Source organism: Lissotriton vulgaris, chromosome 11 (genome assembly GCF_964263255.1).
Source record: "Lissotriton vulgaris chromosome 11, aLisVul1.2, whole genome shotgun sequence".
Lineage (NCBI taxonomy): Eukaryota > Metazoa > Chordata > Amphibia > Caudata > Salamandridae > Lissotriton > Lissotriton vulgaris.
This window is the reverse complement of record NC_141699.1, coordinates 537917706-537933824: the sequence shown is the minus strand read 5'-3', so window position 1 is coordinate 537933824 and position 16119 is coordinate 537917706. Positions and strand designations below refer to the sequence as shown.

At 41.4% G+C, this 16119-nt stretch overlaps 1 protein-coding gene across 1 annotated transcript in view; it reads right to left on the bottom strand.

Moving 5' to 3' along the window:
- LOC147683107 (fish-egg lectin-like) overlaps window positions 1-16119 on the bottom strand; it is a 107297-nt gene that overhangs the window by 62963 nt on the left and 28215 nt on the right. The window contains exons 2-3 of the mRNA XM_086942500.1: window positions 5908-6135; window positions 41-362 (exon numbers count right to left, since the gene is read on the bottom strand). Coding sequence (XP_086798626.1) covers window positions 41-362; window positions 5908-6135 — 550 coding nt within the window. The remainder of the gene's footprint in view (window positions 1-40; window positions 363-5907; window positions 6136-16119) is intronic.

Sequence of the window (16119 nt, the reverse complement as noted above, 5' to 3'; positions counted from 1 at the left end):
GTTCTGTGGAAATACACCATTCCTGTCACGTATACCTCACCTGCGAAAAACTCCTCCTTCACGAGTCACCCCGTACACAGACCCATCGGTGCCAACTTCGATCATCGAGAGCTTGCCAGCCACTTGCTGCCACCCTGTTCCCTCGCAGAACGTTGGAGTGACGCCAAGACGGAAGAGGACGTCATCAGTAGAGTTGACTCCCCAGCACCCAAGAGGTCCACAGGTGTAGTACTTCATCGCTCCTCCAATCGGGTGCCAGGTTCTCGATGTTGTGGTGGGGCTGCTCAAGCAGAACGCCACGTTGAGTTGGTTGACACCAGAGATGTACGAGGCTGCTCCAGCATCAATCTGCTTCAGTTCCCCTAAAATCGACAGGGCAACAGAAAAAAATAAGAGAGCCCTTACTGGAGAGGAGCAGGTCAAAGAATAAATGCTACCGGTGCTCTGAAGTGATGAGTTCACAAGAATGCACTTTAGAAACAAGCATTGGCAAATTCAACAGGTCTAGCTTTACAAAGAGCTATTGGCTTAGTCAATGTCTTCTAGTCATGTTGTATAACAGTATTATGTTGTATAACAGCATGGCTGCTGTGAAGCATGGCTGAAAGTTGTGAAAAAAGTGCTTTTATGCAGCCAGTGTTGGCAGCGTTCCAGCACTTGTTTTTTTGGCGTGGCGGGAGGGGGCAAGCAACACCGTAGGAGGGGATTTTGGCGGATGTGGCAATCATTAACAATGAAAGGAGGCAGAGGCAAAGGCAAGTAGCAGTAAGTGATGGAGCAGGGGAAACGGCCAGCAACAACACCGTGGGGTGGTAGGGATGGGGCAAGAAACAAAACAGGATGAGTTCAAGCAACAACACGTCAGGGGTCAAGAGGGATGGTGCAAGCCATAATGTGGGAGAGGCGGTAGAGACAGGCAAGGAACAAGGTGGGAGGAACGGTTGAAAGCAACAATGCATGATGGATGTGCAAGCAACAATGGAGAAGGTATGGAGCAAGCAACAACACAAGAACGGCCTGGAGGAACGGAGCAAGCAATTGTGCGGAAGCAGGGTTGGAAGAAGGGGGCATGCAACAACATGGAAGGGGCGGTACGGAAAGAGCAAGCAATAACACAGGTAGGAAGTGTCAAGGCCGGTGCAGTCTAAATATCGAGTTTTAAATATCGATCTACAAAAATATTGAGTTGGAAACATAGAAGGTACAGAATATCGAGGTCAAGAATATCGTTGGACAGAATATCGACCCTAAGGTAAGTAATATCGATTTTTTTTATATCGATATTTGTATTATTGTTATGTATTTTATTATGTATGTGAAATATGTTTTTTGTTAAGTATTTTACTTGTTTTAAATTATATGTGTACTATTTTTATATATTAATAATGTTATTTTAAAGTAAATTTTAGGTTTTAGTACCGGAGCGTGTTGTGGGTTTATAGGGGAATAGGGTGGGAAGTAATTTAAATATACTAAGTTAATTATACATTTTTAGGAATTATATATTAATTTTAATTAATTTTTGTGTTTATTTCTGTAGCAGCTTGTGGGTTTATAGGGGAATTGGGTAGGAAGTAATTTAGTTGTAATTAATTAATGATTTATTTGTATTTATTGGTATGAATAATTATTTTATTTCTCATTAATTATTAATTGGCAGTTTATTATTTTAATTGATAATAGTTTTTTTAATTGGTAATTAATGTTTTAATCGGTAAATACGTTTTTAAATTGGTAATTACATTTTTTAATTGGTAATTAATGTTGTTAATTGGCAATTAATATTTTTAATTGGTAATTAATTTTTATTAATTGGAAATTATTTTTAATTAATTGGTAATCAATGTTTAATAAAAAGTATTATTTGGTATGAAAAATAATTTTATCATTTAATATATTTTAATTGTGAATTAATTTTAAATAATTAATATTTTTATGTGATGAAAAATATTTTATTGTTCTATATTTATTATTTGGTGACTAATATTTATTAATTAATATTTATTGGTATTGATTGTTAATGTATTGATAATTAATTATTCAATTGTAATTATGTTTTTAGTAATTATTAATGGGTATTTGTAAATGATACAGAGTTATTTAAAATGTAATTATTTATTATTTTAAATACAACAATTATTCATAAGTATGTTATATTTAAATTCTACGCTATCTAACGTTTTCCCTACTGTTTCACTCTCTGGAGTTGAAATAGTAATTTTTACCCCTACGCTATCCAACGCTTTCCCCACTGTTGTCCCCTCTGGAGTTGGAATAATAATTTTTACCCCTACGCTATCCAATGCTTTCCCTACTGTAACACCCTCTGGAGTTGGAATAGTAATTTTTACCCCTACGCTATCCAACGCTTTCCCTACTGTTGCCCCCTCTGGAGTTGGAATAGTATTTTCTACCCCTACGCTATCCAATGCTTTCCCTACTGTAGCACCCTCTGGAGTTGGAATAGTAATTCTTAGCCCTACGCTATCCAACGCTTTCCGTGCTGTTTCATTCTCTGGAGTTGGAATAGTAATGTTTACCCCTATGCTAGCCAACACTTTCCCTATTGTTGCACCCTCTGGAGTTGGAATAGTAATTTTTACCCTTACGTTATCCAACGCTTTCCCTACTGTTGCATTTTCTGAAGTTGGAATAGTAATTTTAAGTGTTACACTATCCAATGTTATCATTACTGTAGTTTTTTTTGGACTTTGAATAGTAGTTTTATTCATTTAGCTGTTTAATATTTGTATTATTATTTTTGATAATGTAGTAGATTATTCATTGTAAAAATATTGAAAGTATATGTAATTTTCTAATTTATTAAATATAATTATTTACTTTTTATTTATGTTATTGTTTTATGTGTGTAGATGTATTTGTAATTTATAATATTTTTAAATAATTTATAAGTTATTAAAATAATTATTAAAATGTATTAAGTATATTTGATATATTTTATGTATATTTTTAATTAATGTTATAATATTGTATATGTATTATTTATTAATTATAAAAGTATTAAATATTTTTAACTATGTTTATTTGGTGTATAAATATTATTTACTTTATTTTACACTTATTTTATTACAAAAAAACCCTAATATTTCTAATTACGATATTTTTAACATCGATATTTTGGTTTCGATATTTTTGTACTTTCCATGTTGTAGATAGGATGTCGATATTCTTGCCTTTGATATTCCAGCATCGATTTTTCTGCAGGTCGATATTTTGTCCGTCGATATTCTGTCAGTGATCCGTCAGGGTCAGGACAAGCAACAAGACAGGAGTTGGCTGGAGAAACGTGGCAAGCAGCATAGGGACCGGAAGCATGGTCATGGAGGTGCTGCAGTACCCCCAAAATTCAGAGTTCAGATGGTCAAATGTCAGGCTTTGTCTTCTGACAAATTGCCACTTATTCAGAAACTCATGTTTACTTTTATTTGTCTGACTGAAACGTGTGAGGATTTTGTAAAAGCGGCTTAGGTGACAATCTTGCTGGGGTACAAAACCAATCACGGCTGGTAGGGAACCATGGCCGGGGGTGATTTAGAAAAGAAAAAAAAGACTTAACTGCTCGTCACCTCCCAGTCACCAGCCGCAGCCTCTTCTCCGTCCTATTGCTTTCCTGGCTCCCAGAAGCACCCAGGCTCCCAGGCAACTCTAAGCCAATGCATCTTGATTGGTCTCAGCACCGTGGTTTGGGGCTCAGACAGGGACTGACAGCCTGTGTATGTTCTCCACCCAGGTTGTGTAATACAGCCGGTGGTGGAGAACATGTAAAGTATGCAGGACTGTTTATCAGGCCCAAGACGGCCGGCCAAACCGCCTTGCTCACTTAAGGTGCAGCAGCAGCCACTCCTCCTCCTTGGGACGCGGGAAGCCCGGCCTGCCCGCCCTAATTTTATTCTAAGTGCCAGTAAAGTTCTCCGCTTTAGGAGCAATGTAAGAGAAGGTTTAACTGCCGGATCTGGTATTCCATATGCATGGAATGTGTGCAAGTAAGAGTCAAGCAGGAGTCCGGACGAGCAGAGGTGTCTGAAAGGCTTGTAGAAGCAGATGCAATTGTTGTGTTATAAATGTAATGTAAAATGTAAATTGATACTTGTATAGCGCACTACTCACCCGCAAGGGTCTCAAGGCGCTTGTACAAACACCGCTGTGGAACCCATCCTGGCTTTCCCTGTGAGGCGTCCACTCCTGGGCACCCCCAAGGTGGGACCAGGCATCCTTAGCGTTGTGGGGGCTGTTGTGGAGATTAAGCAAGCTATTGCCCAGAGTTGCAGAGTGGGACTCCATGATTGGAATAGGCACCGAGGCGAGAATGATCAGGTCCATGGAATTTTTGAGCCCAAGACCCGCCGAGGCGGGGAATTGAACCCTGGTCCCGGGCTAGACCTCTGCATCAGGGTCTGCCGCTCTAACCATTGATATTTACAACAAGGGGTTGTGAGGGACAGAGTCTCTGAATTAAGCAGAAAGCTCTCACCCAGTCAAGAGATCAGGGCTATATCCAACACCGTTTTTTCGCTCACTGCACCATCCCAGTTTCAGAACCTGGCTGTATGCAAATTAGTCTGTTCCTGTCCCAGTGCATGATGGGAACAGGGCAAACCAAACTACAAAAGCCAATTCTTACACTGGGAAGGAAACAAGCTCCCGGGGACCGGTTTCTGGCATTACAGCCGCCTTCGGCCCGGTTTGCTTGAATCCTGATGGTGCAATGAGCAAGGGTCTCACATCTGAGAATACCCTTCCACGCTTAGGGTGGACAAAAATATTTACAACAAGGGGTGGTGAGGGACAGAGTCTCTGAATTAAGCAGAAAGCTCTCACCCAGTCAAGAGATCAGGGCTAGATCCAACACCGTTTTTTCGCTCACTGCACCATCCCAGTTTCAGAACCTGGCTGTATGCAAATTAGTCTGTTCCTGTCCCAGTGCATGATGGGAACAGGGCAAACCAAACTACAAAAGCCAATTCTTACACTGGGAAGGAAACAAGCTCCCGGGGACCGGTTTCTGGCATTACAGCCGTCTTCGGCCCGGTTTGCTTGAATCCTGATGGTGCAATGAGCAAGGGTCTCACATCTGAGAATACCCTTCCACGCTTAGGGTGGACAAAAATATTTACAACAAGGGGTGGTGAGGGACAGAGTCTCTGAATTAAGCAGAAAGCTCTCACCCAGTCAAGAGATCAGGGCTAGATCCAACACCGTTTTTTCGCTTACTGCACCATCCCAGTTTCAGAACCTGGCTGTATGCAAATTAGTCTGTTCCTGTCCCAGTGCATGATGCATATAGCCAGGTTCTGAGCTGGGATGGGGCAGTGAGATAAATAACGGTGATGGATCAAGCCCTGATCTTTGGACTGGGTAAGAGTGGTCTGCTCAATTCAGACACTCTGTTCATCACCACCCCCTTTTCTGCTCTAACCATTGAGCCACACTTCACCATTATACAGGGCCAGTGTTATGTAGTGCCTTGAAAGTGTGGGTGTGGACTTAAAATTGTGCACTCTTGTGACCGCTCCGTATTTCACTTTACTTGCATATCCCCAGGAGTAGCACAAGTTTGTGGCTGCCCGGGGTCAGCTCATTATTTGTAATAGGGAGCACTGTCCCTGTTTGCATCGGGCGCCCATTCTGAAAGGTGCGCTGTGATGAACGCAGGGAAAGTGTGCTATTTAAATAAGTTGGCCTCAGTATTGAATTGAAATATCTATATTCTTTAGGGTGGGGACTGGCTGTCTCCGGGGCCCTGGGGTACGCCCTCAATGATGAGCTTGGTGAAGAGGAGAGCCCATGAGAATGATAATCATAAATGTTTAATTTAATAGTTTTCACCTTACAATTTTTTTTATTTTTAAAACATGTACTACCAATGGCCATCAGAAAAAGCCATACCTTGTTGTACGTCCCAGGACACACCATTCCACTTGTAGATAACGTAATTTCGGTCCGCACCCCAAATTCCAGCAGGACCGACTGTGATATGTGAAAGGTAACCTGGTACGATAGTCCAGCTGCCTCCGGACAGTGAGAAGATGGCATCTTTAGCATTCAATCCAAACACCTGTGCATTCCCTGCATCAATTTGCACAATGTTTCCTTGCACTTGACGGCAGTCCAGACCTGGAATGTTGAAAGTTACTCAGTTCAAATGTACATAGTACACTAATGTGTATTGTTTATTTATTGGATTTTTTGAAATTCTGACCCACACCCGGTTGTTGAACTGAAAATCATTTTTTATCACACTATGATAATTTTAATGCAAGTATTTCAGATACAAAAACTGCATGCATGTAATGGCAAATTAATTCTGATGTTTCTCTTGGGACAGGGAATAGAGATGTCTTATATAAACAAACCGATATTTGTATTATTCATTTTCACATATATCACATTCTGGCCACACATCAAATATAAATTGACAAAAGTGTAAGACAACAGGCTAGTAAATGTAAATAAATCAAACACACAAAGGTGACGGGGGATGCTAGCAATAACTAACCACTGACAATTGCTCGGGGTTGCACCCCAACCCATTGTTCTTTTGCCTACCATGCCACATCAGCACATGTGTCATGAAGGTGTAGGAGAGCATGAGGCTCCACTGATCCACAAAAAGGGCAAAGGGCGTCGCTTCACCTGTTTTCAAATAATTCACAGTGTGATGCAATGCAAGTGTGGATTTAAAGGAGAAGGAACCTCCCCTGGGGGCACCAATGTTTGGAGGAATCTTTCCAGCATATCACATCCTCTGCTAGTGGTGGAGCTTCCTAACGCATCTCATAGCAAATCTTTCTCAGCCAGGACCATAACACAATGTGGATCAACGCATCCCCTAGTCGAGGACTCACGTGGGCAGCACCGGCACCAGGAGAGTAGCCCTCTTTGTCATTTAGAGATTTGTATTTAAAGAAGATAACCTGAACTGACAATCCTTTAGGATTTGAGGTATATGTAGGACATTGTAAACTGAAAACATTTTACCACATGGTGTTCCAAGAAGACATTTGTCTTTGATTTTATGGCAAGGCCAGGAGGCTAACATGATACTGTTTTCCTTTATTGCCAACTCACAAAGAGGCAGCAAGGCAGGAATTTAGAAAATCAACATTCTAAAATTCAGGAATATAAAACCACAGGACTCGCAACTATCTTCCTACTGCTTGTGCATCAGAAAAGTATTATGATGTGTATTCTCTGTTTTAATGGATTATGAATGAAAGAATGCTAATTGTTTGAATATAGTCTTCTATTTTTTTCATTTGATATGGATATTTCTGTAATCTTTGAAGTATCATTAACTTTTACCTTTTGATTATATTGTTGTTTAGATTCTTAGACTGTCAAGATCGAGTGTTTCATTCAAGTGTTTGAATCCTATGTGACTCGGTGGGTATTTAGTTTAGTTATCTGGTAATGAGTGATGGAGCAGGTTTCATAAAAATGAAACCTGCTCAAATCGAATCCCCCCATAATACGTACTAAAAATAAGTAGTTATAGAAAACTAATGTACACCCAACATAAACATGGGGAAACTGTGTTGTACATGCCTGAACTAACACGTAAATTCATAATGTTGCAATAACTTTGTGGTTTAAAAGAAGTGGCATGAATAGGCCGCATGTGCTCCAGTATTTTGCCTATTGCATCATTCTATAAAGTAATGATTAATGCTGCTTTTTGCACTAAGCTTCCGCTAGGTAACCTTAATGGGAAGTAGTGAATGGAGGGTGGTAAATAGTGAAGGTTTCATTACCACATAATTGATAAATGTTCATTTTCTTTTTTTATTAATTCTTTTTATTGAACATCATTGACCTAACTCACCATATTGACTCATGAGCAAGAGACAAGGTATCTGCCTTATTTCCGACTTATGTCACAGGAAAACAAATTACAATAAACAATATATTACAATTACGGGTTTCAAAGAGTCTCATTTTCGTTCAAGGGTGGGGAACAAAAATTCCCTCTGTATAAATTCCACGGCCCCCACACCCTGTTCCATTTCCTGGGCCATCCTCTGGCGACATAAACTGATTTCTCCCGGTACATTCATCAGTCTATGCCCTGCTCTCATTTTCCCAATGTGGGCAGTTGGCGGGCCCCCCAATTTTGTGCAATGTTCCTTTTCGCGATCATAACTGCCAGAGTTGCCCATTGTATTGTATAAGAGGTAAGGTCAGTCTGTGCCCATATATTAAGGAGGCACCTGCGAGCTTCTGGCTGTAGGTCGATGGTAAGTACCTCCCGTAGAGTGCGATGAATGGCATGCCAGTAAGATTGTATGTGTGCACATTCCCATATGAAGTGGATAAAAGTGCCACCTTCCCCACACCTACGTCTGCACTCCCCACTTTCTGCCCTGTCCATACGGACCAAGCCAGGACATTTGGTGTAAATCCTGTGCAGGATTTTGAGCTGTACTAAACGCAGTCTGGCCTGGACCGCCACTTCTCTCGGGGGGAGACCGCCTCCCGCCGATCCTCTTCATCCAGTTCTAAGCCGTCTCTTATCCATTTCTCCTTGAGAGATTGGAGTGGGTCTTCCATATTATTAATTAGTTTTTTGTAGATTAGAGAGATGGTTTTGTCAGGAAGGTGCCCATCGAGTAGTCTATCTTCCAAAGGAGAGGCATCCAAGAGAGGAGATTCGCTGGTGATGTGAGTGTGTAGGGCATGGAGAATTTGAAGATACCTATAATACTCAGTGTCTGCTAGGCGATAGTGCTGTTGGAGGGAGGCGAAGGCGAGAATTCCATCCTTGACCCAGAGATCGTTCATCTGGGAAATACTAATGAGGTCCCATTTATCAAAGCCTTTGGATTACCACAGATTCCCCAGCCTTTTGGAATTCCACAGCGGAGTTGCCAGGGTGAGTCTACAGTCCCATCCCAGCTGCTTGTTAGCCACATGCCAGATATGGACCGAGTGTGCGGTCAGCCATTGAGAAGGTATTTACGGGGCCTAGAATAGAGTGCTCTGCTGTAGTCCCCCGGCGAGGAGCCATCTGTCCATGGCATACCCGGGGTCGTCCGGACGGCGGTAGGGTGTTAAAATATCGATTACAAAAATATAGCTGACATAAATATCGTTGCAAAAATATCGTTTACAAAAATATCGACACCCTATACTTAAACAGGTAAGTACATAAATATCGACTCCAAAATATCGTTGTAATTAATATAGATGTAAAAAATATCGACTTTTTAAAATAATTAAAATTACATTAAATAATAAATAAATATAAGTACTATTAACAAAATACATTACATTACTTTTATTTTTTAACTATTTCAAAAAAAATTACTACACTTTTTAATTATAAACTTAATAAATGTGGACATATAAATTGATTTTACACATTACTTTATATAACAACAATAATACATACATATAATTAAAATACCCCTTTACCCAAAAACCCCAAACTGACCCTAAACCCTAAAAATACCCCTTTACCCAAAAACATTTTCACTAAAAAATCCTGTACACACACCTAAAATTAATAAAAAAAATAACATAAATAATTACATAATTATTATTCAATTAACTAATTGAAATTAGTTAACTATTATTTATTACACTATTTATATTCATTTAAAACATTAATTAATCTATTATTTCATTATATTTAAATACCCCTTTACCCAAAAACTGAAAACTGACCCTGAACCCAAAAAATACCCCTTTACCCAAGAACTGAAAACTGACCCTGAACCCTAAAAATACCCCTTTACACAAAAACTGAAAACTGACCCTGAACCCTAAAAATACCCCTTTACCCAAAAACTGAAAACTGACCCTGAACCCTAAAAATACCCCTTTACCCAAAAACTGAAAACTGACCCTGAACCCTAAAAATACCCCTTTACCCAAAAACTGAAAACTGACCCTGAACCCTAAAAATACCCCTTTACCCAAACACTGAAAACTGACCCTGAACCCAAAAAATACCCCTTTACCCAAAAACTGAAAACTGACCCTGAACCCTAAAAATACCCCTTTACCCAAAAACTGAAAACTGACCCTGAACCCAAAAAATACCCCTTTACCCAAAAACTGAAAACTGACCCTGAACCCTAAAAATACCCCTTTACCCAAAAACATTTTCACTAAAAAAATCCTGTACACACACCTAAAAATAATTAAAAAATTAACATAATTAATTACATAATTATTATTCAATTAACTAATTGAAATTAATTAACTATTATATTATTACACTATTTATATTCATTTCAAACATTAATTAATGTATTATTTCATTATATTTAAATTACTTCCCACCCTACTCCCCTATAAACCCACAACCCGCTACGGAACTATTAATACTTAATTCAACTGAAAATACATTATTAAATAATAATATACTACTAAAAATACTACTTTGACTAAAAATATTCATGAAAAACACTACATTACTTATAATTATTTAAAAAACGATATTATTGTAAACTATGTTTTTGTAAACGATATTTATTACAACTATATTAATGTTAACGATATTACTTACCTGTCTGTCGATATTCTGGTCAGACGATATTTTTGTCATCGATATTTCTTCCTGTAGATATTTTTGCAGCGATATTTAGGTTAGTCGATATTTTTACGACGATATTCCTGCTCTGTACCCCGGACGGCCATACACTCCCTGGTTAATAGCCGTCAGATGGGTTGCCCAATAATACTTTTTAATGTCTGGGAGATTGATGCCCCCATCATACCAGTTGAGGGTAAGCTTGGTCAAGGCGATTCAGGGTTTACCGTTCCATAAAAGATCTCTTTGAAGATTCTCTATGTTTTTAAAATATGATTTGGGAACTGGATCCATTGCATTCTGGAGGGCGTATAGTAAGTGGGGCAATGCCATAAATTTAAAAAGGACAGCTTTACCCAATAATGAAAGGGGCAGAGACTTCCAGTGTTTGATGTCACTTTCCAGTCTCTGCATTGGCGGCAAGAGGTTGCTGGCAAAATGGAGCTCGGAACTCAGCTTTATAAAAATGCAGAGATAGCGGAAGCCTTCCAACGCTATCTGTGTCAGGCAGCCCCTTGGGAGAATGGGTGGTTCTCCCTGGAGGACATATACCACAGACTTTGACCATTTTATGGTAAACCCAGAGTAGCTCCCAAACACTACAAGGATGTCCAGGAGGCATATTAACGAGGTTCTCGGGAAGTCATATAGCAGAATGTCATCTGCCTATACTGATATCTTATCTTCCCAGTCCAGGGACCAATGCATACCGCGAATCACAGGATCTCTGCAGATCCAAGCCGTCAGGGGCTCCAAGGCAAAGGCAAAAAGAAGCGGTGATGGGGGACACCCCTGGCGTGTGCCGCAGCTTAGTTGGAAAGCTGGTGACTTGCGGTTGTTCATGACGACTTGAGTCATGGGATTTGAATATAGCAATCTGACCCAGCTCTTGAAAGTGGGTTTGAATCCCAATTTGTCAAGCACAGCAAAAAGATATGGCCATTCTACCATGTCAAATGCCATAGTGGCGAGATACTATCATTGCTGGCTCTAGGATAGTTGTTGCTCTGCTCAGAACGCCATGCAGTCTGCGTAGATTTAAGGCAGTGTTCCGATGTGGCATGAAGCCTGACTGGTCGGGGTGCACTAGGGTATCAATCACTTTTTTTAAGTGTATAGCCAGTAGTTTTGCCAAAATCTTAGGTTCTGCGTTTAGCATTGATATTGGTCTGTAAGATGCACAACTGGTTTTGGGTTTACACTCCTTGTGGATGACCACGATATTTGCAATCCTCTGATCAATAGGAAGCATCCCTTTTTCTCTGCTATCTATGAACATCGAATGGAGGCATGGGGATACTTTGTCCAGTCTTAGTTTGTACAATTAAATTGGTATGCCATTAGGACCCAATGCCATCCCTGAATGTATCTCCATTTTTGCCTGTGCCACCTCATCGACCGAGAGAGCGGCCTCAAGATACTCACAATTTTCATCTGTGAGGGTGGGGAGTCTGATATCCCGGAGCAGAGCACTGTTGTCTTCGTCTGTATACTGCCAGTTCATGCGGTATACTGTCTGCTAATAGTCTGCAAACCTGTTGGCCATTTTCTGCGGGTCAGTTATAGGGTCAGTGCCCTTGTCCTGAAGTTCAGTTACTAGACAGGCAGCCCATTCCTTCCTATCCAACCATGCAATTAACTTCCCTGCCTTGTCTCTGAGTTAATAAATCCTGCTCTATGTATCTCTCCCCTGTGCCCTGGCTCTATCTGTTGCTATGCTTTTAAATTCCTCTTGTTTTAGGTTCAAGAGGTGTAATTTTCGGGGGTCACTGCCTGCTCTATTTCTTCTTCCAATCTAAGTATTTCGTCTTCTGCCCGCACTAAATCTCTTTGTTTGTCTTTTTTCTTACCCATGATCAGGGATAGGGTTTACCCATGGATAACTGACTTGTAGGCTTCCCATAATGTTTGGGCTGAATCTACCCGACCCTCATTTTCTTGAAAATAGTGGTCTCTGGTTTGGGCTATTTTCTGTTGGACTTCCAGATCACGTAAGTACCACGGATAATTAGGGACTATTCTCCCAGCACTCATTTGGCCCAGGACCACTTTCATCCAGATCGGTGAGTGGTCTGAGATACCTCTGCCTAAGTGCCGGATTTCCTGAATATTGACTGCCTGTGTCGGGGTGTAGCTCGTAGCAGTTAGCTGTTTTTGGATTTGCCGTCTTGGAGCCGCAACTCACCAGGGACTGCGAGGACCAGCAGCCCATTTTCAAGCCTAGCCGTGTCCTATCTCCTTGTGCTCCCGCCCCGCCTGGACTTACAAATACTGCTCGCTGCCCCCGCTCCGCGGGGGCAGCTCGTAGCAGTTAGCTGTTTTTGGATTTGCCGTCATGGAGCCGCAACTCACCGGGGGACTGCGAGGACCAGCAGCCCATTTTCGAGCCCAGCTGTGTCCTCTTCCCTTGTTCTCCCGCCCCCGCCTGGACTTGCAAATACTGCTCGCTGCCCCCGCTCCACGGGGGCAGCTCGTAGCAGTTACCTGTTTTTGGATTTGCCGTCTGGGAGCCGCAACTCACCGGGGACTGAGAGGACCGGCAGCCCATTTTCGAGCCCAGCTGTGTCCTCTTCCCTTGTGCACCCACCCCTGCCTGGACATATTTATTGGTACACTCTCAAGGCCGTCAGAGGCCGAAGGAGGCCGGGTCGGCCTATCCTCTTGGCGTTCCTGTCTTCTGTCCTGTCTCCAGTAGCTCAGACTCTAGTAAGACTTATTATTACTTCATCTATTCTGATAAAGGAACTGAAAATCCACTGCAGGAAACGCTCCCTTGGATCTGAAATCGGATAGTACGTCCTTAATGAAATACTTAACTGGGGCAATTGACAAACACATCTCCAGTGTGGAAGGTGCCCTAATCAAAGACAAGGAGGCCCTAAAATCTGCTGAGTGTAGTAAAATGTTGAGCACTACAGAGGCCCTATCATTAGAACTTTTAAGATCGCCACAATTAACACAGGATGTAAGTAATGGTTGCGTCCTCATAGGGTGGGATGACATCTCGTCAGATGATTCAGATGCTCAGTCACGCCCGCCCCCCAAGAAAGTGTGTATTAAGACCAAACAAGCCTCAATAGAAAGTATACCCCCCTTGGTCCATAATGCGCCGAGGAACAAACAAACTTTGGCAACAGATTCTACCCGGAAGAAGATACCTCCATCTAAGGGGGCAAATAAAAATAAGAGTAAAATAAACCAGGGGAAGAGTATTATTGCTAGCACAGGTAATAACAAGGGACAAAGAGCTACTATTAGCTCCAATGATATGGAGACATTTTTCATGGACCTAAATATTAAACTGAGGAAACCTCTTAGACCCCATAGAGAGCAGGCTGAACCAGATTGAGCTAAATCAAACCATCATCTTGAGTAAAATAGCCGAGTTAACTCCCAGACCCCCTGAAATAGAAGGCACAACAAACAGGAAATGCGCCAATAACACCACTATGAATACTATAGAAATAGGTATAAATGAGCATAGCAATGCATATCATACTACCCCACATATGGGAAGGGAGGATAGCCAGCCAAACAGAAACAGGCTCTCCCAACAGGGTAGGAAAGGGGACCTAAGTTTAATACAAAATGCCCCAGAAATAAGCAAATATAGTGCCCATGGAAAAGGGAAAACCTTAAATCTCCCGCCCGCTGCAGCCCCGTATACCATTATCCTTGCAAACGTTCCTATATTAACTGAGCCCGACAAAGAGTTGTGGTCTATGCTACGGAACAAAACCATCCATCATCTAGGTAGTAAGAGCGGCTTAACAAAAAAAATGTTTGGGGCCTTTAAAATGGTAATAAGAACCGCATGGGTGGGAACAGGTAGAAAATCATTCAAAGGAGATTGTATAGTTCTAACATTGGCATCGCCAGCTCTGGTTCGTGATGTTTTGACCCGTACTAGCTCCTATGAGTTAAACCAGGAAGGTATAAATGTCCTTCCCCTTGGCTTCTTTTAAAGGCCTCCTTTAGTTAGGAGAAGCCCAGATCTGAGTAGTTACTATCAGGAACCCCCAATTTATGGGTATAACCAGATATACAATGTCCCAATACATAACAGGTTTAATTCACTACAGTTTATAGAAGACGTGGATTGACTTAAAAACCACCTAAATGAGAACTATGATTACACCAAAAGTGGGGATATAGACATTGAACAGTATAATACAAATGTAATACATGAGGCAGAAAACAATGTGCCCAGAATATGAAATTTTCCCCCCTTGCAAGGGAATGTTGAACAAAGGGTAGATTGGGAACTTGACCCCCAAAAACTTATTGGCTCCGTCTTAAATCATGAGGAAGTTGGTAGTAGAGCTGACCCCCACTCTGTAAAACCAGCCATGTGCAAAACTCTAGTACACAGAGAATTGCAGGTTGAAGGGAGGATGACTGACATAGAGGGACCACATGAAAAAACGCCCATACATAATACGGGGACAATAAAACTTCTTTCTTGGAACATCAGCGGTATCAAATCAAAAGTCACAAACCACGTATAAGTAGATTTTGTCCGAAATTTCGACATCCTATGTCTACAAGAGACATGGGGGCATATTATCAAGCCTGTGCGCTAAAATTATCGCCGCTTTATCGGCCGAAAACGGCCGATAAAGCGGCGATAATGGGCTTGATAATATGCTCTATGGAATTCCAATCGAAGCACATGTTAGATGTGAAGACATCTAACATGGGCTTCGATTGGAATTCCACAGAGCATATTATCAAGCCCATTATCGCCGCTTTATCGGCCGTTTTCGGCCGATAAAGCGGCGATAATTTTAGCGCACAGGCTTGATAATATGCCCCATGGTCTTTAGCAGAACAACATTTGGACGGGTACAAAACCTTTCACGTACCTGCAATACAGTCCTCACATGGGAGGAATAAGGGAGGCATATGCATTTATGTGTCAAACATGATAGGGGTACTTTGTATTAATATGATAAAAGCTGCCACGTAATACCAACTAGTGTCTATTGTTATGCAAAATCACACCAAATTGCTAATAGTGAATCTTTATACCAACATTGATAGCGACAAATATAAGAACGTCTTATTAAATTTGAGTGAGGACCTAACTGCCTCTATGAATAACTCGATTTACAAAAGGGGGTGGTGATGAACAGAGTGTCTGAATTGAGCAGACCACTCTTACCCAGTCCAAAGATCAGGGCTTGATCCATCACCGTTATTTATCTCACTGCCCCATCCCAGCTCAGAACCTGGCTATATGCAAATCAGTCTGTCCCTGGCCCAGTGCATCATGGGAACAGGGCAGACTAAACTACCAAGCCAATTCTTTACCAGAAAGGAGACAAGGTACCGGGGACCGGTTTCTGGCATTTCAGCCTCTTCGGCCCGGCTTGCTTGAATCCTGATGGAGCAGTGAGAAAGGGACTCATGTCTGAGTATACCCTGCCACACCTATAGTGGCCAAAATCGATTTACAAAAGGGGGTGGTGATGAACAGAGTGTCTGAATTGAGCAGACCACTCTTACCCAGTCCAAAGATCAGGGCTTGATCCATCACCGTTATTTATCTCACTGCCCCATCC